This window comes from Fusarium fujikuroi, chromosome FFUJ_chr05 (assembly GCF_900079805.1).
Source record: "Fusarium fujikuroi IMI 58289 draft genome, chromosome FFUJ_chr05".
NCBI classification, from domain to species: Eukaryota; Fungi; Ascomycota; class Sordariomycetes; order Hypocreales; family Nectriaceae; genus Fusarium; species Fusarium fujikuroi.
Window position 1 is genome coordinate 943,352 of NC_036626.1, and position 23,161 is coordinate 966,512.

A 23,161-nucleotide genomic window follows, 5' to 3' on the forward strand; every position below is an offset into this window, starting at 1 on the left:
TCTATAGAGATACAAGTTGCATCTCTTGAATAGGTAGATAGATGATATACTTGGCTTCGAGATCCGCAAAAACGAGGCACGAGGAATTGCGTGCTCAGAGGCAAATCCACTCTCCAATGTCAGGAGAGTTGCAGTTACGTACGAGCAAAGTGTATTTGGGTGGTATTTTATTACTATCCCTTCCTTGCTGAACCATGTCAATGGGATCTTCAGAGTGACAAACTTGAACCCGCTAAGGGAAGGTCGCTAAGTTTGGATCTGGCTAAGCACTAAAATTCCGTGGTAACGTCGCATGAACCCACATTGTAACTGAATTCAGCCTGTTGACGGTAGGTAGCAATAAGATATGATTGTATCTACTGTTTCTCAAGTTCTTGGCTCTTCTTCCAGCATTTCTACATATTCTCAAGCTCATTCATGTCTGAGATATCGCTGAACGGAAACATGGACATCAAATTACAAGTAGCCCACTACAAAGTCACTACGGCGATTTGGAGGGTCACTCTCGGCCCCATCATGCCGGCTGGCGGCTTATACACAAGTTGGGTTACGTCGCCGAGTTTCCAGAAAATCTCTGCTTAGGTATAGTCTGAAGGATTCCAACCTCGTGGTTCGGTGGCATGTTATGTACAAAGGCAACCAACATCATCTTACATCTGACATCTTGTATATAAACTTCAATGTCGCAATTCTTTTCTCAATGACAACACTGCCCATGTCTACCTCTTCTCATAATTATCCAATGCTGCTAACACTCACGAGACGTTGTGCGGCTCTCATGATGTTCCGCATGGGTCAAGTATAGTCTAGTCTGGCCAAGCCGGGAATTAACATCTGAGCCAAGAATCGCCAAGATCTCTTTTTTCGCTTTCGCCCTCTTCTAGAAGCTTGCTTGGGTTAATAAGCAGAAAGCAGTGCAGTTCAGCTCCGAGATCATGCAATTTATTCCCGTGTGGTTGCCTCTCTTTCACTCCATGACTCTACCTATATCGCCACTTAGCGACCCTCTCACTTGTTAATGTCTTTTTTGCTGTACTCAACACTGAAAATGCCACCTCACAGTATCATAATTGGCCTCGCGGGCTTACTCACAGACTCTTTGCTCGCATAAACAACATTTTTTACAGACTGTTCATTTGCATGGATCTCATTTCCGCATAACATGATCTTGGATAGATTGAATCCATTATTGTCTTTCTCCTATGCCCACTCTACATGACTTTGTTTGGCCAGCTTATGCGAACCTAGACTCAGACACCTCAATGTCCTAGAGGATTAGCACATAACACAAAAATAAATTTATGTCTCGTGCGATACAAGCTAGACTGAAACATCTTCTCGAGGGAAATGCGCCAAGAAATATTCATCATGTCCAGTCAATGCGCGTCTTTTGATGTGATGTGTTCTTACAGTCAGTCTATAGCACATATGACTGAGAGTATGCCTAATGACCCTAGAGCCAAGCAATGGCCACATATCCGTATCTCAACGGACCTGGCTGTGACTAACAATCCGTCAAATGTGTCTACCAAACATTTGGCCTGAGCAGACTCGGTTGTCACAGGCTACAGGCTTCCAACTTACACTGGACCGTCTGCTGTGATCCCTCAAGGCTACCAAATTAACCATAGCCCAACTAAGCATCACCATCACCAATCTGTCCTCATTTCAGTGGTCTACTAACATCAAGGCACCATGTATTAGCCAGTCTTCTACTTAAGTTAGTCTGCCTTAATTTAAGGTATGGTGAAAGCCTAGCTGTCACCGGCGTAGGACTTGTGGTGGCTGCATCTCCCCACAGCCACTCCCTCCCATCCCAGCTCAGCTCATAGGCAGCAATACCAACAATAAAACCGCCAATATCTTGTCATAAAACTGTCCTTTTTAGAAAGATCTACTTAATAGGCATCAGTGTTTCTCTTCCCAGAGTAGCATTGATTTTATTGCTTTTCTCATTCTCTCAAGATACCCCTGTTAGAGTGCTTATAAAATGTTATCCAACCTCGCCTCGAAACTAGGCCTCACCTCCAAACCCGCCTCCCAATCCTTCCTCAAGCCACGCGACCCTTCCAAGAATATGCTCACCAAAGTAGACTACACATCAAACGATATTCCCATCCCTGATACTTTCCTCTCTTCTCCGCCTGAAAACCCAATAACGACTCATCCCATCGACTTTGCAAACTCTCCTCTTCCTCAGTACGATGGTCACACCGCTATCGTGCTAGACAACGTCCTTTCACCAGAAGAATGCAAAGAGCTTCTCTCTCTAGCGGAAGCGTCCGTTCCAAAATCTGATGAAAGTGCACCGGCCTGGAGACCTGCTTTGATAAGCGCCGGTCCCGGTTGGGAGGCCCCGGCGCCGGGGTATAGGGAGAGTGATAGGATTATATGGAATCAGCAGACAGTTGTTGATCGCCTATGGGAGCGCTGCATGCTCTCCGAGGGTTTGCGGGAACTCTTGGCTGTGGTGCCACGGCAACCCTATATGAAGGGTGGGAAATGGGTGTTTAGTCGCTTTAACGAGAGGATGAGGTTCTTGAAGTATTCACCAGGACAGTTCTTCAAACGTAAGTGTGACCACCTATCTCTTGTATTCACAGCTAACGTATCTCAGCCCACTGCGACGGTCCTTTCTACTATACCGAAGGCCCAGGCAAAGAGTTTGAGACTTTCTACACTGTTCACCTATACCTCAATGACTCTGTTGAGAATGATCCAGCTTCGGAACTTGAAGGTGGCGCAACGTCATTCCTTGACAGAAAAGGAGAGAAGAGGGTCGATGTAAACCCCAAAACTGGAAGCGTTCTCATCTTCCAACACAGAGGGCTTTTCCATGAAGGAGCAACGGTGCACAAGGGGATCAAATACACCATGAGGACAGACATTCTCTACGAGTGGGTGGCTGATAAGGAAACGGAAGAGGCCAACTAAGAGAGGCAAGAAGACTTAGGACCTCGATCTTGAGGAATGAAAAAATTGAAGGGATATCTAGTGAATTTAGTACAAGTTATGGGTAACAAGACTCTAATGTTGACAGGCTATCATCAAATGCCCCCACCTTGATTAATCCCAGTCCACTTATTATGCATTTCCTTACTATAGCTCTTCTCCTTGATGCTATCTTTAGTGAGGATTTGCCTAATTATTTTTATTACTCAGAGCAACATTCCTAAGCTTGTCATAAGGCTACTCAAAGTTATGAATGTATAATCCTAAGTTTGTCATAGCTACTCAAAGTTCTGGATGTGCAATCCTAAGCTTGTCATAACTACTTAAAGTTATGGATATACAATCCTAAGCTCATCATAATTACTCAAAGTTATGGCTGCAATACTGCCTATTACCTAGTTATCCTAGTTATATGTCCTTTGTTTCGGCATCTTCTTGGCCACCAAGTCCTCCATATCATCCTTTTTATAAAAATGCGGTGCTAACTCCCCTAACCACTTAGGCTCGATAGGCATCACACTGCGCATATAATCCTTGGTCGTCTGCACGAGCTCAAAATAAATAACCATCTTCGGCGGGGGGTCGACGGACATCATGACACTGCTTGGGTGTATCCACATGGATGTGTTGGTCTTGACCATCCTGTAACCATCGCCGCTCTTCTGCAGCCGTGCAGCGTTGACGAAGAACCCCGATGTGATGGCTCGCTTGATGGGGGTAAGGTTGGAGGCACCACACGAAGACAACGCAACTTCGACCCTTTCGCATAGCTTTTCCAGCTGGTCACGAACGTCACGTGCCCTTGTGAGAGTCCGTTGTTGAAGGAAGTTCTCCTTCGCCCAGATGGGGGAGAAGCCGCTGTCAACCCATTGGGTCCAGATGTTGAGGAGTGTGACGTGGTCACCTCCATCCTTGATAGTAAATCGGTTTCGGGCGCTGTCTGCTTCAATCTTCTTGTCCTTGGGTCGGAAGAACAGCGTGGAAGCTTCACCAAGCATCGATACAATGGACAGTACCTCTTCGACGCAGCCTTCCTTGCTGGCAGCCAACACGGCCTTGGCTAGCAAAGGGTCTGTAGGGAATTCGGCCATTTGACGGCCAACTTTGGTCAATGCCCCATGACGATTCAACGCTTGCAAAGCATATAACTGATTCAGCGCGCCAATAAGAGAGTCTTTAGACGGAGGATCCATGAAATCGAAATCAAGCAGTTCATTGATGCCCAGGGACTTCAGTTGAAGCACAACACCGTTCAGGTTTGTTCGCTGGATTTCTGGTGTAGTTGATTCGTCCATTTCGTTCATATATGCGAATTTTGTGTATAGACGGAAACACTTTCCTGGGCCAACACGACCGGCTCGACCACTTCGCTGGTTCGCAGATGCTCTCGAGCAAGGAACAACAACCAAGTTAGACGAACGGGTGGCGGGGTTGTAAACGTTTTCCTTGACAAAACCAGGATCAATAACGTAGACAATTCCATCAATGGTTAAACTGGTTTCGGCGATGTTTGTGGCCAATACGACCTTGCGAGCTCCTTCTGGTGTTGGTTCGAAGATCTTTGCCTGTAAGTCGGACGGTAGGTTTGCGTAAATTGGGCAGATGACAAGTTCCTTAATGCGGTTGCCGAGCTTTTTTGCTGTCTGGGTAAGTTCAAGCTCAGCGGCTTCAATCTCGTCTTGTCCGGTCAAGAAAATTAGGATATCACCCTTGGGTTGTGTTGTGTGAATCTGGAATGTTGTTACGATGGCCGCGGTCAGATAGTTCGCTTCGGGAGCGGGTGTATAGTAAATGTCGACTGGATATCGTCGACCAGGAATATTGAAGATGGGGGCGTCGTCGAAATACTGTGCGAACCTCTCGGCGTTCATGGTAGCTGACGAAATCAGCAGCTTCAAATCAGGTCGCGCTCTCGAGAGATCCTTGAGTAGCGCCAGGAGGATATCAGTATGTACTGTGCGTTCGTGAGCTTCGTCTATCATCAGCGCTGAATACGACGAGAGTTCTGGGTCTGTCATGATTTCTCTTAATAACATTCCATCAGTCATATACTTGAGGATGGTCTTGTCGCTGGTGCAGTCCTCGAATCGGATCGTGTATCCGACCTCTCTACCGATTTTGACACCTACTTCATCGGCCACACGAGCTGCTACACTCATGGCGGCCACTCGCCGAGGTTGTGTACATCCCACTTTCATGCCGTTCTTGGTATAACCCGCCTCGTGGAGGTATTGAGGTAGCTGAGTCGTCTTTCCACTACCAGTCTCTCCGACAATGACAAGAACTTGGTACTTTTCCAGTGCAGCGAGGAACTCGTCTCGATATTGGTAAATGGGCAAACTCTTTCGCGTCTCCTGTATTGACAGCGCCTTCTTCTCGGCTTCGTCGATCCGCGCATTCAGGGCTTGTTGTTCTTTGGTCAATGTTCGACCATCGTCGGTTCTTCTCGCATCCGATTTCCACTGAATATACTGTGATTCATCCATAAGAAAGTCGTAATCATCGTTCTCTCTTTCGGCGCGCTGGATTTGCGCTTTCACCTTTGTGGTTTGTTCCCGTTCCCATTCTTCATGCTCAGTAACGAATTTCTCCCGTCCGAATTGGTCTCTTTCAACGTGCTTCTTATAGAGTACCTCTTCCTTCTTCTTGCGATCGAGCCGTCCCTTCTCGGTGATGTAGTCCTCAGGCATGTAGTATCCATCTCGATGGTCATCAATGTTAAGTCGTTCTTCGGCCAGGCGCAGGATCTCTCTGTTCTTGGCAAATTCGGCCTTCTCCTTCTCCGAAAGTCGCACGCCGCTCCTCAACTCATCCGTCTCCTCAGCAACCTGCTTCCGCAAGAGAGCAAGTCGTTCGGCTTCTCTTTTCTTGAGGTACTCTTGTCGCGATCGCTCTCGAATATCAGGTAGCGCCGCCTTATTCCGTGCAGCAGTATCTTCGGTCTTCCTCTTCTTCGATGGCTTCTTCGATGACTCGCCCTTCTCTTCTCCCGCCTCATCCTCCATCGGGAGGAAAGCATAGCGTTTGGCGCTCATGATGTGTTTGTGTCGAGTAGGTTGAGGTGGAAATGGGTGGGTCTTGATCTATAGAATGGTGTATGTATCGGGTCACGTGACTCTTCGAAGCTTGAATCGCTCTTAAAGACAGGGCGGCAGTTTCCTTATATACATATAAAATCGTATTAAGTTTGGTTGCGTTGTCAGGTGTCTATCAGTGTAGTAGTCTAAAAGTCTAAGAGTTACAATTAACTTAGACTAGGTACTTGAAGCTTTAGGACATTCATCCTAAGTGATGAAAAGACTTAGGCAATTTAGCCTAAGCTTAGGGGATTCTTTACTGAGTTTATTTTGACATCCTCTACTAGAGTCTTGTGTTTTCTTGCTCCTGAGATGCTACAGCCTAAAGGTAAACTTATTGAATAAGTTTGTTTGAGACTTCAGTCTAGCCATAGACTTTATTATTGATACTTCTGTGGCATTGGAATACCTGAATCCCATTTTATTGGTCGTTACTGGGTTAAAGCAATATAATGTTTTCTTGCTCCTCGAGGATGATTCAAGCAAAAGTTATACTCCGTTTGCCCCGGGCTGTGGCCAAAGACTGAAGCTTTCACTGGAAAACAGGCAGCGAGCCAAGTCTATGGTGCAGCATCAAAATCCAGTGTCCATATTCAAATAAGGATAGATTTACGACTAAGTTCATAAGTAACGTATTCGAATTCAGGTATCGCTGCTAAACTGGGAGGTTGCAGCCAGCCAAATATTTGACCAGGTAAAGTGCTGGATAAACAGGGCAATTTTCCTAAGCTTACAAAGCCATGCTAGAAACTTTGGCATGTGAGTTATAGACCGACCACAGGAGGATGCTTCTTGATCTCCATAAGTGAATGCTCTTGTGAGTTAACTGTACCGTGGAGTACAGAGCTGGGTGTGGCATTAGGTATGTCAGGCAACGGAGAAAGCATAATCCGACTATGAGTCAAGCCTCACAGCCAGTCACATGCTCTCGATAAGAGGCCAGTCGACAGGGGTCTACTGATAAGCTTGCTACTGTCCCAAAAAGTGTAGCACTTGATAACACGCTGGTGTTTCGAGGTTCAGGCGACTTTCCTTTGTTCGTTCTTTATCAAGTTCAACTCACCCTCCTTAGTCCCTCGCAACATCTCGAGGTCTGTCCTTCTTTACCACTCAAGGTCGGAAGTTTGAACTTGTTTTATATAAAGTCTCTTTCCATCTTTTCTTTCTCTTTTTCTTTTTTTTTTTCTATCTGTAGGAAGAGAGACAAGATGTTATTCCATACAGCGGCCCTCGTGGTCCTTCTAGCTCTGGTCCAGCTAGCTGTATGCGCCCAGGACTATTACAAGGTACAACAATTCCCTTATGCCACAAGTATGCAGATTCTGACAGTTGTGAAGGTTCTCGGTGTAAGCAGGCAAGCAGGGAAGAAGGAATTAAAGCAGGCATATCGTCAATTGTCGAAGAAGTTCCATCCAGACAAGAATCCGTATGCCCCTCCATCCACCCTCTGCTTGATTTCTAATACTAACCTTTTTCAGTGGCGATGATACAGCACACGATAAGTTTGTTGAGGTTTCCGAAGCCTACGATGTCTTGAGCGATGAGGAAATGCGCAAAGTTTACGACCAATATGGCCACGAGGGTGTTCAACAGCGCCGCCAAGGAGGTGGAGGTGGTGGTGGCCATGATCCCTTCGATCTCTTCAGCCGCTTCTTCGGTGGGCACGGCCACTTCGGACGGGCATCCAGCGAACCCCGAGGACATAATGTCGAAGTCCGTGTCGAAATCTCCCTCCGCGACTTTTACAACGGCGCCACCACCGAGTTCTCCTGGCAGAAGCAACATATCTGTGAAGCCTGCGAAGGCACTGGAAGTGCAGATGGACAAGTCGATACCTGTCATACGTGTGGCGGCCATGGTGTACGCATCGTCAAGCGCCAACTCGCTCCTGGAATGTTTCAACAGTTTCAGCAAAGATGTGATGCTTGTGGCGGTAGGGGCAAGAACATCAAGCACAAGTGCAAGGTCTGCCAAGGCGAACGGGTAGAGAGGAAGGCGACGACTGTTCAACTCAACGTCCAGCGTGGAGCTGCTCGCGATTCCCGCGTTGTCTACGAGAACGAAGCTGATGAGAGTCCCGATTGGGTCCCTGGCGACTTGCTGGTGACATTATCTGAAAGGGCTCCATCATATGACAACAACCCCGATAAGACCGATGGCGCATTCTTCCGTCGCAAGGGTAATGATCTGTACTGGACCGAGGTTCTCTCTCTTCGGGAAGCCTGGATGGGTGGCTGGACTCGCAACCTCACTCATCTCGATAACCACGTCGTGCAGCTAAGTCGACCACGCGGTAAGGTCATCCAGCCCGGCCATGTCGAGACTGTGGCTGGAGAGGGTATGCCCATCTGGCACGAGGATGGCGACAGCGTGTACCACAAGACCGAGTTCGGAAACCTATACGTCGAGTACGCAGTCGTGCTACCCGATCAGATAGACTCCAACATGGAAAGCGATTTCTGGAGCCTCTGGGAGAAGTGGCGACTCAAGAGCGGCGTCGATTTACATAAAGACAGCGGGCGACCAGAGCCAGCGCACACTAGAGACGAGTTATAATGAGTAAAAGGTGATCGGCGTCGAGGGTGAGGAGTTAGTTGTATGATTTATAAGAGGGGGGCTATATGATGTGTATTAGTGTCGATACGAAAGGATACCAATGCCATGTTTCAGAATATTATAGATGTTATGGAAGTGTGTTTTAAAGTATCGGTTACAAGATGCTTGAGTGTCTGTTGGTGTGAGATTCAGGAACCGGAACAAAACCTCCAGTTACTAACAACGGTAAAGATGTGCCCCACAGAATGTAACGTCGACTTACAAGGAACCACCGAGAACAATCCAACGCTCTCACAGTATTCACAACCTCATATCATTCAATCACATACCTAAAGGGACCAAACCTCCAACCGACTAGATCTCGAAGCTTAAGCGAAACTTCTACAACATCCTTGTCCTAACTAATGTGGCTTAGACCTCTCCATAAATGAAGCCATCACAGCCTAACAGCAGCGCCCATCAGATAGCTATATAAATCTCAATGCAATCAATCACATCTCGCCCTTTTCTTCTTTTTCCCCTCTTTCCCTTCCCCTTTTTCTTCTTCTTCACTCCTTAACAATCATGACAGTGAACACTCCTTAGAACATGTCAAGTTCAGACTCAACCACCACAAACACTCCTGGTGACAGCACCCCCAGCACGTCGACTCCAGACGTGATAGAAGTTCCCCGCTCAGACCTTGTCACAGTCAAAGACACGGACTATCACACGGACAAGTATGTTATCCTCTGCGGGAAATGTGGCGGCGTCTTGAACGTCGCTAAATACAGCTGCATGTGCGAGCATGGTTCTGATGCTGCTCGCGCTGCTTGATTGGTTTATACTACCCCAATGTCTGCCAAAGACGTACGTTACTGGTACGACTGAGGGGGACGATTCTGGCGAAACAAGCGAGATGCATACACATACGTTACTTTCAAAACGAGACGCCTGTCTCATCTACCATTCGTCACAGTTCGAGCGAGGTAATACAAAGGATCGAGCTTCAGCTCTCCTACAAACTCCACTCTAAATAATTCATCAAAAACTCACACTTGAGTCACAAGCAATACTCAATCAACATTGCTATACAGCTGCAGTGCGGCTCCATCATCATGTCTTCTTATAAAGCATCACCTTTCGCAGGGCATATAGATGGTTACAATTTAGAAAGGTTAGAGACAAACACACATAAACGGAATGGGGACATCATATCAAAGGACATCAAACCGTGTTTCTCTATATCGGCCGTAATGTATAATAGTCATAACATCATATCATAAAGCTCAACTGGAAAAGCAGACCATTAATCATATCCTTCCAAAGAAATCGTTCCCACAATCACAGTCGTCAAGTCGTTAGTCTCTGTGTCTCTTTCTGCGTCTTCTTCTTTCGTGATCTCCATCTTCAATAGCATCCCGCTGTTCCGGTTCTTGAAGTCCTCCAAGAATATTCCCAATTAGACCGAGCCATCCGCTTTTGCCTTCAAGTGCTCCAGTGACACCACGAACGAGCTGATCCACAGCTTGACTATCCGTCCCAGCTACCTGCCAAGCTCCTTTGATGTCCCAATCATCCCGATGTCTGGGTTTATACTGAAAATCACCTTGTCTGCGTGTCCAACCACGCCTCCTACTCGATCGTCCATCTAGGGGCCTACCCTGTCTGTCAAATCGGTCAGGTAGTTCTTCGATAGATTCATCCGAGCTGGAGTCATCATCTTGATGACGGCGTCTCCGTCCAAAGTAGTCATCCATTTCCATAGCAGGAGGAGTAGACTTTGAACGTGGCCTAGCATGTACAAGGCCATGAAGTATGTCATGAGCCTCCTGCTCCTGTCTCTCCTTTTCTTCTTTGGCTGCTGTCTCTTCACGGTGCCGCCTCATGGTCATAGAGCTCTTCGGTGACAAAGGGCCAAACACTACCGACTTGGCCGGCTGGCCCTCATCAGACGAGTCTAGACTATCTGTTGTAGAGTCAGCTTCCATTTCTTCTCCTGTGCCAACAACCCTCCCATTACGGTCGAACGCACCCTCATCAAGGCCTCTTGAGCCAAGGTTGTGGACAGGATTACTCACATTGTCAGGCGCTCTTGGACCGCCAGCCGGTGGAGGTCCCGGAGGTCCTGGAGGGGGCGGTGGTGGCCCAGGAGGTCCTGGCGGTGGGTAGTTGGCGGGCCCTGTGGAAAGTCCTCGAGGGGGTCCAGGAGGCGGCGGGGGATAGCCCGTATAGTCTTGAGGAACGTACGGCTGGAAGTCAGCAGAACGGTCCGGAATATTGGTGTAAGGATTTCCAGGTGGAGGAGTAGGGTCCATAGGATACGGTGGGAAGCCAGCGCCACCGGAAGCCATGGGTGGTGAGCGTGAGCGAGGGCGACGATCATCATAGTCGTCGAATCCTATTTCATAGTGGTCAGTCAACACAGTCACGGTCACTCAAGGACTGCTCACGTTTCCTGGAACGACTTCGAGATCGGGTTCGCGAAGGAGATCTGGTAGCCCGACCACGACGGTCTCGCTCATCTTCCCGCTCGCGTTCTCGTTCAAGTTCGAGTCGTCGTTCCCTAGAGCGCTGCTCTCTCTTCTCCCTGTCCTTCTTGTCCTTGTATTCCTTGATGCCAAGGGCTGCAGCTCCTGCGGCCGCGGCGGCCCCAAGTCGGCTTCTGCTGCGTTTACGGTTATTGTCAGATCCCGCAGACGACGCGGATCGACTACGGTCGCGTCGTCTACGGCGTCGACGTCTTGCCTCCGCTTCGGATTCGTAGCCTCGCGACGTTGAGGCTGGCGGTTGCGTCGCGAGGGGATCGGTGCCGTATTCAACTACGGGGCCTAGCTCAGGATCAGTCCCGCGCTCTGAACGAATGGATCTGGCCTTGGACCTGCTCCTGCTCCGGCTTCTCGAGGGGCCTCGGCGGTAGTACTCATCATCGCTGCTACTGTCACTGCCATCCTTCTTTTCCTTGCGCTTCTTCCAAACGTGGTGCGCAGCCTTGGCTGCTACAGCGGCACCAGCGATCTCGGCACCGCGGCGAAGTCTAGACTTGCTGCGGCTCCTTGATCGGCTGCGGCTGCGCGAGCTGCTCGACCTGCTGCTGCTGCGGCCGCGTGATGACTTGGACCTATTGCGAATGTGCTTGGCAATACCTGCAGCAGCAACAGTTCCCAGAGCTGCCTTGGCTGCGGTCGACAAACTACGACGTCGGCTACCGCGGCTAGTGCTCTTTGTTGTCGTGGTTTTTCGAATGATGGACCGCGAACGAGAGCGCGAGTAGTCATCAGAGTAATAACCACGACGGCGGCTTCTACCTCGAATCGCCTCCTCCTTTTCAATCTTATTGGACTGGTAGTATTTGGCGGCACCAGCAGCAGCTAGAGCAACGGCAGCGATTCCGAGACCCTGCTTAAGTCGAGAGGAGCGGTCGGGAGAATCATCGTCGCCATGCCAGCGATCGCCATAAGCACTACGAGCTCGGCGCAAAGCCTCGGTACCAAGAGCGCCAAGAGCAGCCCCAGCAATGACCTTGCGGCCACGGTTTTCAGGTAGTTCACCGTAGCTGTCGCGGCGACTGTTGAGAAGAGCTGTGACACCCGCACCAGCAAGAGCGCCTTCAGCCAAGTGTCGCTTGTGGTGGGGACTTTCGCTGCCTTCGCGGCGACGAATAACCTTGCGTCGGACGTAATAATCATCGTCATCACTGTGGTAGCCGTGATCACGACGTCTGCGGTCATATCGCTCGATGGCGTAGTCACGGTCTCCACGGGAGTCGCGGTGCTCGTGGCGATAGTAGTACTCCTCCTCCGAAGGGCGATGTCGGTGCTCATGTCGGTGCTCTCGATGCTCCCTTCTAACTACAACCTGCTGTCTTTCAGGCTCTCTCTCACGAATGACAACTACACCAGGCTGCTGTTGCTGGCGAGGGGAAACGATGACTGGAGCCGGGGGAGGAGCTTCTTGAACAATGATCTTCTGTGGTTCAGGCGCCCGCTGTCGAATGATGACGGGAGCTGGAGGAGGCGGTGGGTCGTAAGGGGTGTAGTATTCCGTCTCCTTACGGTATCGCTCAACGTCGCATCCATGGGTATCGTCGATGTGTTCCTCAACACGTTTCTCAACGCGATATTCGCCGTTATCTCGGCGTTCAGTCCTGACCATTTGGTTCTCAACCTTGACGTCTTCGTCGAACAAAGCGTCAAAGCGAGATCTTCGGTCCCAATCACGCTCAACTTCCTTGGTCTCTACGAAAGCTGGCGCACGAGATCGATCTCCGACCTGAGAAGGCGCTTGCATTGGCATAGGCGGGGGTGGCGGAGGATAAGTCTCTCGTTCAGTTTCTTTTTCGTAAACGTAAGATCGAGGAGCCGTGTCTCGCCCACGATCCTCATGAAAACTAGCATGGGAGGGAGCTCCTTCAAAGGCAGAGCGAGGACGATCCGGGACGAAAGAGCGTCGGTCGTGCTCAGCTAAGTCGCCAGAAGAGCGACCATAGCGGGAGAAATGGGAACGTCCATCATCAAATTCGGAACCTCGTTCGAAGCGATCAGACCTGCTTGGTGCGACCTTGTATCGTCTGATTGTGGTTTTGCGATAGCGCTCGTCGTCTGAAGAGCCATCTTCTCGCTCCCAGTCCCTCTCGCGATAGACGCGAGACTCTTTGTAGACGTCACCCATCGCGGGGTGTGACAAGTGGGGTATAAGGCTGTGCGATAGAGTTATGAGGATCCAAAAGAGGGAATTTCGTCAAAAATGGAAGTAAATCCAAAGGTTTAGTATAGAAAACGCCTAACGAGAAATCAACAGCGAAATCTAGGTTTGTTTGCTTGTATGTTTGTATGAGAAAGAAGGGGACGGGAGACAAGTGGTTTGGTGGAGGGGGAAAAAGCTGGGAAGTAACCAAGATGAGCTATGACGGAACCTGCTGAGAGAGAGAAGAAAGGAACTGGGCATCCCGGAATGAATGAATGGCTGGGCTTTGATTCTGATTCATCCAGGCGCAGTTAGCGTGGGCATGGGCATGGGCATGGACATCAGTGCCCGGCTCCAGCGTGTGAGTGTGCGTGGAGCCCTTAAACTTCAGTGGACGGCTTTTTCTGACAGGGGTTGGGAGTGAAAGCCTGCCTGCTGTGGCTATGATGGAAGATGATGCTGCTTGTGCAGTAGAGCATGGCACGGGATTGGGCGAGATATCGTGATGGGTGGCAGAAGGTCTCTTGTTCTGCCCGGCTGATGCTGGGCGTTCTGAGACCGAAGCCAATCAGGTCTTTAGTAGAGTCAACTTCAATGCAACCTCAGATAGAATCTGTAGTCTTGGGGAGAAGAGAATGGTTATTTTCTGGGTTATCTCAGGCAATTTCTTGATCATTTGTTAGGGTTCGTGTATGCCCGAAATACGATTCCAAGATCCACAGATGATACCAAGAATATCGAGTCCAAACAGTCGAGTTGGGCACAGAGCCTCACCAAACGCCTTGACTTAAACTGCAAACAAGCATCCAATATCTATCGTAGTACCACCCAATTGTCGAATTCACTCTTTGTCCCGTCTCTTTCAACCCTTGCTACACGAAACGGTCCATGTAAACGCCCGTCTCGAGTTGAACAGATCCAGGCCTATCCCGCCCTGTCTCTTGTCTCAATTAAATAAACCCAACAAACTTGAAAAGTCAAGAGACAAAGAAAGACCAAACTCGCACGGGGTCACCCTCCATAGCGGTCGGGATCTAAAGAGCCCACCTTAATCAAACCAAGGCCCAGTTCTTCATCGACAGGGACATTTCCTAGAGCTCGAGGAATGAAAGGAATGAGGCGACGAAGCTTTCCATTCGCCTACCACCTTAGTAGAGACTGGACGTGCCGAACCGTGAACCTTGGTCGATCTCGTGCGAATCAATAAGCTCGAGCATGAGCATGCATCATCGTGAGCAAGCTACATACGAGTCCAGTCCAGGTCTGTCTCCACTCGAACTGGGCTGTCGCTGGTGTCGTCATAGGCTTCTAATGGAAGAACCCCACCTCTTTAAACCCTTGACCCATCAACGATCAACATCTTGGTTCTTATCCTTATTTACCAGCGGAGACACCTCACCTCAGCCCAGGTCCATCACATTATTAACAGTAATAAAAAAAGAAACTAATAAAAGAACAAATCGTCAGGAGAGACATTTCCAGAGTCATCAGGCTCCGCTTTCAAGGTCAATTGATTACGCGGTCTCTTGAGGTTTGAGTCACCAGACTCTCCTTGTTGAGACCACATGCACAATCAGATGCTGACAGCCTTATTCCACGCACTACCATCGTCGAGAAGGGTCTCCGTCTGATGGCCTTTTCCGTAGTTCCGTGGTGTTCTCATGACTGGAATGTTCCATGCTTCTGCCTTTTCCCATATCAGCATGGCGGCGTTTTCAATACGGCCATCATAAGAAATCGGGCAAAGCACTTTAACTCCAGGGGTGGGCAAGAAAAGGATTGGTTCTTTGTTGTAGAGAAGAGGCGTTTGGCTTTGCGCTCTGCAAGCCACATTCAAGAATGCATCCTTGCTACGAGCAGACGAATTATCGCCGAGTGCTTTACAGGGTAGTCGACCAGAACATCTTGGCAAATTCACAAATATTGGCTGCTGCTTTATGCAAATCTGTTGTCAATTCTTATGCTAAAACCGAATACCCATGTTTTAACCTAAACTCCATAAATCAATTGTATATAACCCCAAGCCATAACTCCTTCTGCTTGGCTCTCCAGCAGCGCTGTATGCTACATGCTTGTATTCTTCATCAATCCACCTACTCATCAAAGCCCTCCTTGGTTCCCAACACACCAACACCACCGTTGCTGCGTCGTCGCCGACCGATCACCTCGTGAATCCAATCACTGATTGTGAACCCCCAGTGTCCAGCAACGAGGACACCGCTCATGATGTTGATGATCTTCACCAACAGGCTGATGATACCGTCGCGGCTCTCGTGAACGGTCAACAGGATTGGCTCAATATCGTACTTGAAGAAAATACCAGGGATATATCGCTCGTCGACCGCCTTGCTCTGCTCGGTGACGGCATATTGGTTAGTAAGGATGGACTTTGAGTTGACGCTGTACACGGTAGGCACAACAGAGAGGTAGTATTGGAACTTGTGGAAGTTGCCGGGAGCTGTGTTGACGGTGCCGTCGAGAGGGTTGACCAGCGACGGATAGAATGGGCCGTATGAAAGCTCCGAAATGATGTGCGAGAAGTTGAACTCTGGGACCTGGTTAGCATATGATGTGAACTACAAGTCGTCCGACTTACTGCTGTGGTCGAGATGCTCGCCATTACCCCTATAACCATGGCCTCGCGCAGTAATATGGAAATCACCCTGAACCTTGTTCAAATCCAAACTTCCATAGATACGACAGCTGTCGGCATTGCCCCTGAACTTGGGTGTCTTTGCCCACTTGGCCCTCTTCTTGCCAAGCGCAACAATATCGTGAACATGCTCCTCGCCGAAACCCTCATCCTCGTATCCCAACTCATTGTATCCAGACCCAGTGTTGACGCGGCCTTGGCTATCCCGCCCGAGCTTGTGCATGCCCTTGTTGTCGACCCATTGGCTCCAGAGTGTCCTGTCGGCTTTGAGACGCTTAGCAGCTAGGATATGATCGCCAGACGCATCCTGGACATTGACATGGATATCGTCGCAGTTCATCTTCACCACGATGTCCATGTTGATCTGAAGCTCTCGCGAAACACCAGCCTCGACCTCGAAGTTGTGAGACTCTGCGCCGCGCCACCAGCGACCGAGTTCGCCCCAGATGAGGACAATTGAGATGATGGACACGGCGACTGTCCATTTTCCACCTCCCGATGTTCGTTGGATGTATTGCGGCTTCGATTTGGCTGTCGAAAGTTAGCGCACATAATCTCAGCAGCAACGAGAGACATACGGAATGCATCGAAAGCGCTGACCAAACTTCCCTCCTTAGGACCAAACCTATCCTCGTCATAATCCGACTTTTCCATTCCGTTCATCATCTTTGCAAAAGTCTTCTAGTCCCGCTAGGTTGAATATATACAATGAAAGCTGTTTCGATGTTGCGACGTCGCGAAATCGGTCCTGTCGCAAATTATGGTCGAGAGCCGCTTGATCGACAGCAAAGGCGCAAAGGTGTTTGAGCCTATTGCCGCATGCCTTGGTGAAATAACGGTCGAAGGACTGGAAACCAATTGGAACCGGTTTCAGTGGCCTTGGGAGGTTTGTTCGAAAGTCGACCGAGAATTTGTTGGTGAACGAAATTGGGAGTTCTCGATGTCGTGGCTTCGTTGCGCTGACAGCCGCAATCAGAAAGGACAGCTATCTGTAACTAAACTCATCCCCCTGAAGCAGCGTCGTCAGGGTCCAGTCGCTGATTGGTGGACAAAGCCAAGATGGGATAAAGTGTCGCCGAACCGAGCTTGTTCCTGAATCAAGGTCGGCTTTAAAGCGGATTTACTCCAGTAGCGGTTCCACTACAAGCACAAATAGCGACATCACTGCGTCTTCGAAACCTCCTAGCTTAACATGGTCAGTTCTCATGATAACATATGATACTAGTGATCACCCATCATGAGGCTGGTAGAGGGTAGCTTTGAGGCACCAGCTAGGATAACGGCTGCATCGAGCATCATCACAGACCGTACCGAGATTTCGATTTCAAGTATGAAATTTCAAATGAATAAAAGAAGATATAAGCCCGGGACTCATACTCGAGTATGGATATTGTCACCGAAGTTGCCACAAGAATGTGTCTAAACTGCTTTGGATTAGGGGTATGATGACTGTTAGAGTTGAACAGACATTTCCCTTGTCAATGCTTATTTCTCATTGCTGCGGCCGGAACGGAGACCATTCCTTGAACTTGGCAGAATTGACTTTAGAAAATATTCGACTTTATTTCATTCAAGACGATTCAAGTGCAGATATAGGGCCACGTGTGGAGGTGTCTATCGAAGGTACGTTTCGGGCAACGGGCTCTGATATGTCTATTGGAGGAAGTGTAAGCCACCAAATTGGGCTTGGAATTAATAGAGGCAGCTTTCATGGCAAATCAATGTTTGGGTATTTCATAGAACCTATTGTGAGATTTCGGGCCGCTCAATTGTGATGCGTTTCAGACCATAAAGATTCAATAGACAAATACTCGACAGTGTTACAAGAGCTGAAGCAAAGATCATCTTTCTCAGTCATTTGTAGAACGAAAAGTCATGCTTGAAATCGTAGGAAGATACCATTTTAACACGAGAAATCCAGTATCCCGGAATCAAACTCATATCTATGCTGTACTTCGTAAGAAATTGCTCAACGATAGGCGCTGCGCCGTCTTGACTATTCTGAGTCTTTGGGATTGTTTAGACACCGATACACGAATATCCAAATAGTTTTCTATGATAATGATCCTGCCTGAGAAATATTGGTCACTTAGGTCCCATTTACTCATCAAGTGCAGGAGTATGGTTTAACGGAGATTTTAGGAGCGAAAATGCCATAATGTTTCGTCACGATCGCCATGTTTACCAACTGAAAGAAGGCAAAAGATTACAGGAAGCACCACTAATAGGAGCCTGCTCGGTCCGACTGTATCTCGACAAAGGCGATCATCTCAGCACTGTTGAATGAATACTGGGTCCGTCATCCATTTTCTGGGGGATTTTCAAGGGCAGAGTTGGTTCGGACCAGTTCCCCACCATCTCGATCCTCCGAGATAAAGTAAATGGAGAATATGGAGAAGTAGATGGGTCGAGCGTTGGTGTGCATGGATGTAGATTGCTTAAATCAAGCTCACATGTTTAGATATCTACGGTTTCAACTGTAATTGAAGCCTGTTAAACCCGATCAACGGGAATACGAATCACGTGCTCCCCTACCTGAAGGCAATCATCTCGGCGCCGAGACGGGAGACCACGCGAACGACAACGGGACAAGGTAAACTTGGCATCTGGGCATCTGGGCATCTTGGCATACCAGACCCTGGGTCGCGAATCGGAAAAGTGTGCCGATAAGCGCCTTGGCATTGAACAAAGATATCGACGACATGTTTTGTTTTTGAAGCATTAACGACACCAAAAGCGCGCTCAGGGAAGAGGAAAATAGCATGGAGATGAGCATTTAGCAGAGGCAAATAACAGTGTCAATTAGGTTTTCGGCAAAAGCGAAAGAAATGGGTGAATCGGGGCGGAATAAGCTTGCAGGGCGGGCTCCTCCATTCAGGCAAGGCACGGCAAGTCTGGATTCCAGGGCTGGCGTCGTACGTTGGTTGTAATGGAGACCATTCTTTGCAACGGCGTAAACCTTCCAGAACACAACGGTCGGTCATCTCTGTTGACTGCTGGATGGAATAACTGAGGACATATAGTATTCGTGTTACAGAGTAAAGGGAGCGTATACGGTTGAGCAACTGCGCTGGAGCTGCAGCGCAAGATCAAAATAAGAACGAACCATCCATCAGCTCAAACCATTCCCCAACCCCTGATTACTTCGTATCAATGCGTAATCATGCTGCCCGCCCACCCAACGCAGCAAAAATAGGTACCTGACGCCGCTAATGTGACGGTTTTCCGGGTCTCGCTCACTCCGTTTGAGCCACTCAACAGCTCGTGTCACCCTCCTTCTTCGCGATCCACCGTCAATCTCATTGGTTCGAGCCTCTTGTTTCTCCCTCCCTTTTAATTGCATTGCGCGCTTCTGCATGTACCTTACCTTGCGGCAAGTACCTATTCCTACTAACGCACGCATTAACCCCCGTCGCCCGTTTCCATTTCTTTTCCTTGGCACTTTGACTTCTTCAACAACATCGATTCATCGCAGACTTTACGTCGACCGTTTGTCCTTTTAATCCGTCAGATCGACTCACACTCTTTGACTGCTCGGTCTGTTTTTCGATAAATTTCACAGCTTTATCGATATTTCGGCCAAGCCCTCACTGGGCGCGTCTACCGCTCGTTCCCGTCGATTTCCATCGCTCGCTCTCAATCTCGCTCGCTTCATTTCACTCACATTCGCCCACGATGAAGTCCGTTTTTTCAGCCGGCGCCGTTGCGCTTTTGGCCTCAACGGGTTTCGCTAATGCCCAGTCGCCTTATAGCATTGCATCCACAGGTGCGGTCCCTCCAACATGTTGGCTCAGAGGTAAACAGACATTGACTTTAGCAACAGCCGACATCAAGAAGTCAGCCAAGCAACTGGCCGCTGATTTGATCACATACTACCACGGAGACGACCCTGGCGGTATTCCTGGTATTCTACCTGGTCCTCCCCCCAATGGTGACTACTACTGGTGGGAAGGTGGTGCTATGTGGGGGACGTATATGGATTACTGGAAATGCACCGGCGATTCTACCTACAACAAAATGGTGATGCAGGGCATGCAGTTCCAAGTCGGCGATGATCAGGACTACCAGCCCGCCAACGTTACTCTGTCCCTCGGAAACGACGACCAAGGTTTCTGGGGAATGTCTGCCATGTTGGCTGCCGAGCTGGACTTCCCCAACCCTGCTTCAGACCAGCCTGGATGGCTTGCCCTCGCCCAGGCCGTTTTCAACACTCAGGCCAATCCCGATCGACATGACAGCACTTGCAACGGTGGTCTTCGATGGCAAATTCCTCGAACTAACAACGGTTACGATTACAAGAACAGTCAGCGCTCCTCTTGAGATATTTACCTCGCTCGATTCTGTACTAACTTGTCAAAGGTATTGCTAATGGATGCTTCTTCAACCTGGGTGCCCGACTTGCTCGCTACACTGGCAACAAGACTTATTCCGACTGGGCTGAGAAGACCTGGGACTGGATTGAGGGCGTTGGTTTCCTTGACCCTACCACTTATAAGATTTATGACGGTGCTCATGTCGGAACTAACTGTACCGATATCAACAAGGCTCAGTTCTCTTATAACTCTGGCGTCTTCCTCCAAGGCGCTGCTTTCATGTACAATCATGTAAGTTGGCCTAAGCATGAATCTGATGACAATCCACTAACTTCTTCAGACCAATGGTTCGCAGAAATGGGAGGAACGTTTGGATAAATTGGTCGACGCTACTATTAGCAACTTCTTCCCCAAGGATATCGCTGTCGAGATTGCCTGCGAGAACCACGGCACCTGCACCACCGATATGTACTCATTTAAGGGCTACGTCCACCGCTGGATGTCTCAGGCAACACATCTCGCTCCCTTTATCAAGCCAAAGATCCTTCCTGTTCTCCAGACATCAACCGAAGCTGCCATCAAGCAATGTACTGGAGGTGACACAAAGCGTGCTTGTGGCTTTAAGTGGGCCAGCGGTGTCTATGATGGCAAGACAGGTGCCGGCCAGCAGATGAACGTCCTTGCTGCTGTTTCGTCTCTGCTCATGGAGAACACTCCTCCTCCTGTCACTGCCAAGACTGGAGGTACCTCCAAGGGTAACCCCAACGCCGGCAATGTCGGAGACGGCAAGATTGATAGGGCCTACAAGCCCTTGACCACTGCAGACAGGGCTGGTGCTGGTATCATCACCTTCTTGGTTCTCTCCTTTGCATGCGGCATCTTTGGCTGGATGAGCATGGGCAAATAGAGGATCTTTCTCGATTTCTGAAAATGCCGAAAGACGAAGTCCGGCATGCACAATTGTGCTTCTTTTGCAGCCTTGTATTTGGAATCTGAAGAAATGATCTCTGGGGCGTTGGATGGAGTATACTTGACCTAAATAGCCTGGTAGGCTGGATATCTATTCTCTAAATGTTATAATGTTTTACCATTTACGCTGTGCTCTGCAACTAGTGAGGACATCCACACAATTCTACTAATGTTCTAAGGCCCAGACACTTTGCTATACAGCTAGCGACCGACACAAGCACTTCAACAACACGGTCTAATTGACCAAATTGAGCATTGACTGAAATGTTAATGGGTTTTCGTCGTGACCACGCAAGTCTAATTCGAGAAACTGTGTCATACACAGAAAATTGATATTATAGCACAATAGAGTTTGTTGCCAACTTGACAAAAGTCGGTATGTTTTGCACCGTGCTCGCGCAGATCACGATAATCTCCATAGAATATCTCGCTTCTGGATATTCGGCAATTTGAACACTGCCACGAAACGGAGGCGGTATGGAAGGTGATGCTTTAACGGTCACCTTGAAACGTCAATGGTTCGGGCATGGTATGATTGGTGATGGGGTTGTGCCACTATGGGACTGAGACAAGCTGTGTTTCTCTTAACAGGTCTTTTAACACCGAGGAGAAGCCTTGAAAGAACGATGACTGCATCTTCGAGTGTGATACCAGTTGTCGCTGGAAACCACTGTCATGAGGCTAATAGTGGGGTGAAACTTTCTTTCTCGAAGATCTCCAGAGGCTTTGACAAACTGGCACATGACCGACCATACGGAACTATCTACTGCCAATTCGGAACGACAACAACATGCCACATAAAGATCACGTTCATTTTCACGTCGAAAGATGGAATGGCATGAGATGAAAGTAGACGCTCTACTTTACGGAACACCTCGAAATCGGTCAGTATGAGCGACATTTTCGGAATACTCGGAAAGCCGGAAAGTTCGGTGTTGATGGACTGCTCTCGTACTCGGTATGTCTATTTTTACTTGCAGAATAGTCTATTCAGATGGAGCATATCCGTTTTGGAACAAGATCTGGGGAAGAGACGGGCCAAGCAGGGCTCGGATCTGATAACATGGGGAGCTTCGAGATCTCGGTCAGAGCATAGCACAAGTTGGTGAGACGATAGGATATCAACGTTTCTATCTCGTAAAAGATGGGAATTGGCTCTCGAAAATGAGAAAGACCATTGTTGAGTTAAGATTTGAGGGACACGACCTAGATCTAGGGCGGGAGTGGCCGTTGCTAGCCTGTTGTCTCTAAAGATGTTGAACGAAGATGTGGTCACTATCCTTGAGTGTTTGTACATCAGACTGAGGTCATGTTTGTCGTCTGAAGTGGAGAGCTGTTACTCCGTACAGCCAACTGTGCTACAGACAAACTCCAAACTCACGATGCATGGCTTGGAGTCTATTGATCGCTCTGATCGACCTGGCTGAGAGTCTCAAGGTCTCACCACCAACAGGCCCCATTCAATTACAGAGTCCCATTGACAACGTGTTCTATTACACTGACACTTACGCTTCCCCTCATGACGACGGCATCACAAGGCAAAATTGCAAGGAATTATCTGGACAGGGACTGGGTCTGGGTCTGGCTTGTCATATCCAATATCCAAAGCACGTCGTCGTCTTCCAAGATGACGCTAACGCAAAGACGTCCTAGTCGTGGATCCTCGCATCCATGCGACCAATAGCTCGAGGGGAGTGCATTTCGATGGGGTAATTTTTACATACTAAAAACTCTAGACGATCCAGGAACACAATTTGGTTAAAAATCTGGGGGGACCGCGTGACAGCGCCATTTCTCTGGGCAAGGAACAGCTCCTGGATCACACGCACAGTGCTTGCCGTTAACTGCAAAGCGCAATTGACCAAGAATGTCAGGAGACGAGAAAAAAGCTCTGACTTTTTGCCTTCCAGCTCCTAGACTGGCGGAGTTGCTGACTCTTTGGGTGATCACGTCTCCTGTCCGTCTGGCGGCTATGG

General features: G+C 48.8%; 6 protein-coding genes; 3 read left to right on the forward strand and 3 right to left on the reverse strand.

The window, feature by feature from the left end:
* Positions 1-1,990: 1,990 nt before the first annotated feature.
* On the forward strand, positions 1,991-2,934 carry FFUJ_07056 (uncharacterized protein; the record flags this gene model as incomplete). XM_023577266.1 has 2 exons in its annotated part: positions 1,991-2,570; positions 2,618-2,934. 2 exons carry the CDS (start codon positions 1,991-1,993, stop codon positions 2,932-2,934), a joined length of 897 nt encoding a protein of 298 aa, XP_023430362.1.
* Positions 2,935-3,356: 422 nt separating this feature from the next.
* FFUJ_07057 (probable pre-mRNA splicing protein PRP2) lies at positions 3,357-5,987 on the reverse strand (the record flags this gene model as incomplete). Its single annotated transcript, XM_023577267.1, has 1 exon — positions 3,357-5,987. The coding sequence occupies one exon, from the start codon at positions 5,985-5,987 to the stop codon at positions 3,357-3,359; it is 2,631 nt and encodes an 876-aa protein (XP_023430363.1).
* Positions 5,988-7,237: 1,250 nt separating this feature from the next.
* On the forward strand, positions 7,238-8,585 carry FFUJ_07058 (related to SCJ1 protein; the record flags this gene model as incomplete). XM_023577268.1 has 2 exons in its annotated part: positions 7,238-7,455; positions 7,508-8,585. 2 exons carry the CDS (start codon positions 7,238-7,240, stop codon positions 8,583-8,585), a joined length of 1,296 nt encoding a protein of 431 aa, XP_023430364.1.
* Positions 8,586-9,925: 1,340 nt separating this feature from the next.
* Positions 9,926-13,235, reverse strand: FFUJ_07059 (uncharacterized protein; the record flags this gene model as incomplete). XM_023577269.1 has 2 exons in its annotated part: positions 9,926-10,965; positions 11,018-13,235. 2 exons carry the CDS (start codon positions 13,233-13,235, stop codon positions 9,926-9,928), a joined length of 3,258 nt encoding a protein of 1,085 aa, XP_023430365.1.
* Positions 13,236-15,343: 2,108 nt separating this feature from the next.
* FFUJ_07060 (related to ERV41-component of copii vesicles involved in transport between the ER and golgi complex) lies at positions 15,344-16,569 on the reverse strand (the record flags this gene model as incomplete). XM_023577270.1 has 3 exons in its annotated part: positions 15,344-15,798; positions 15,847-16,434; positions 16,482-16,569. The coding sequence occupies 3 exons, from the start codon at positions 16,567-16,569 to the stop codon at positions 15,344-15,346; spliced, it is 1,131 nt and encodes a 376-aa protein (XP_023430366.1).
* Positions 16,570-19,578: 3,009 nt separating this feature from the next.
* Positions 19,579-21,123, forward strand: FFUJ_07061 (probable DFG5 protein; the record flags this gene model as incomplete). XM_023577271.1 has 3 exons in its annotated part: positions 19,579-20,206; positions 20,263-20,507; positions 20,557-21,123. 3 exons carry the CDS (start codon positions 19,579-19,581, stop codon positions 21,121-21,123), a joined length of 1,440 nt encoding a protein of 479 aa, XP_023430367.1.
* Positions 21,124-23,161: the final 2,038 nt, after the last annotated feature.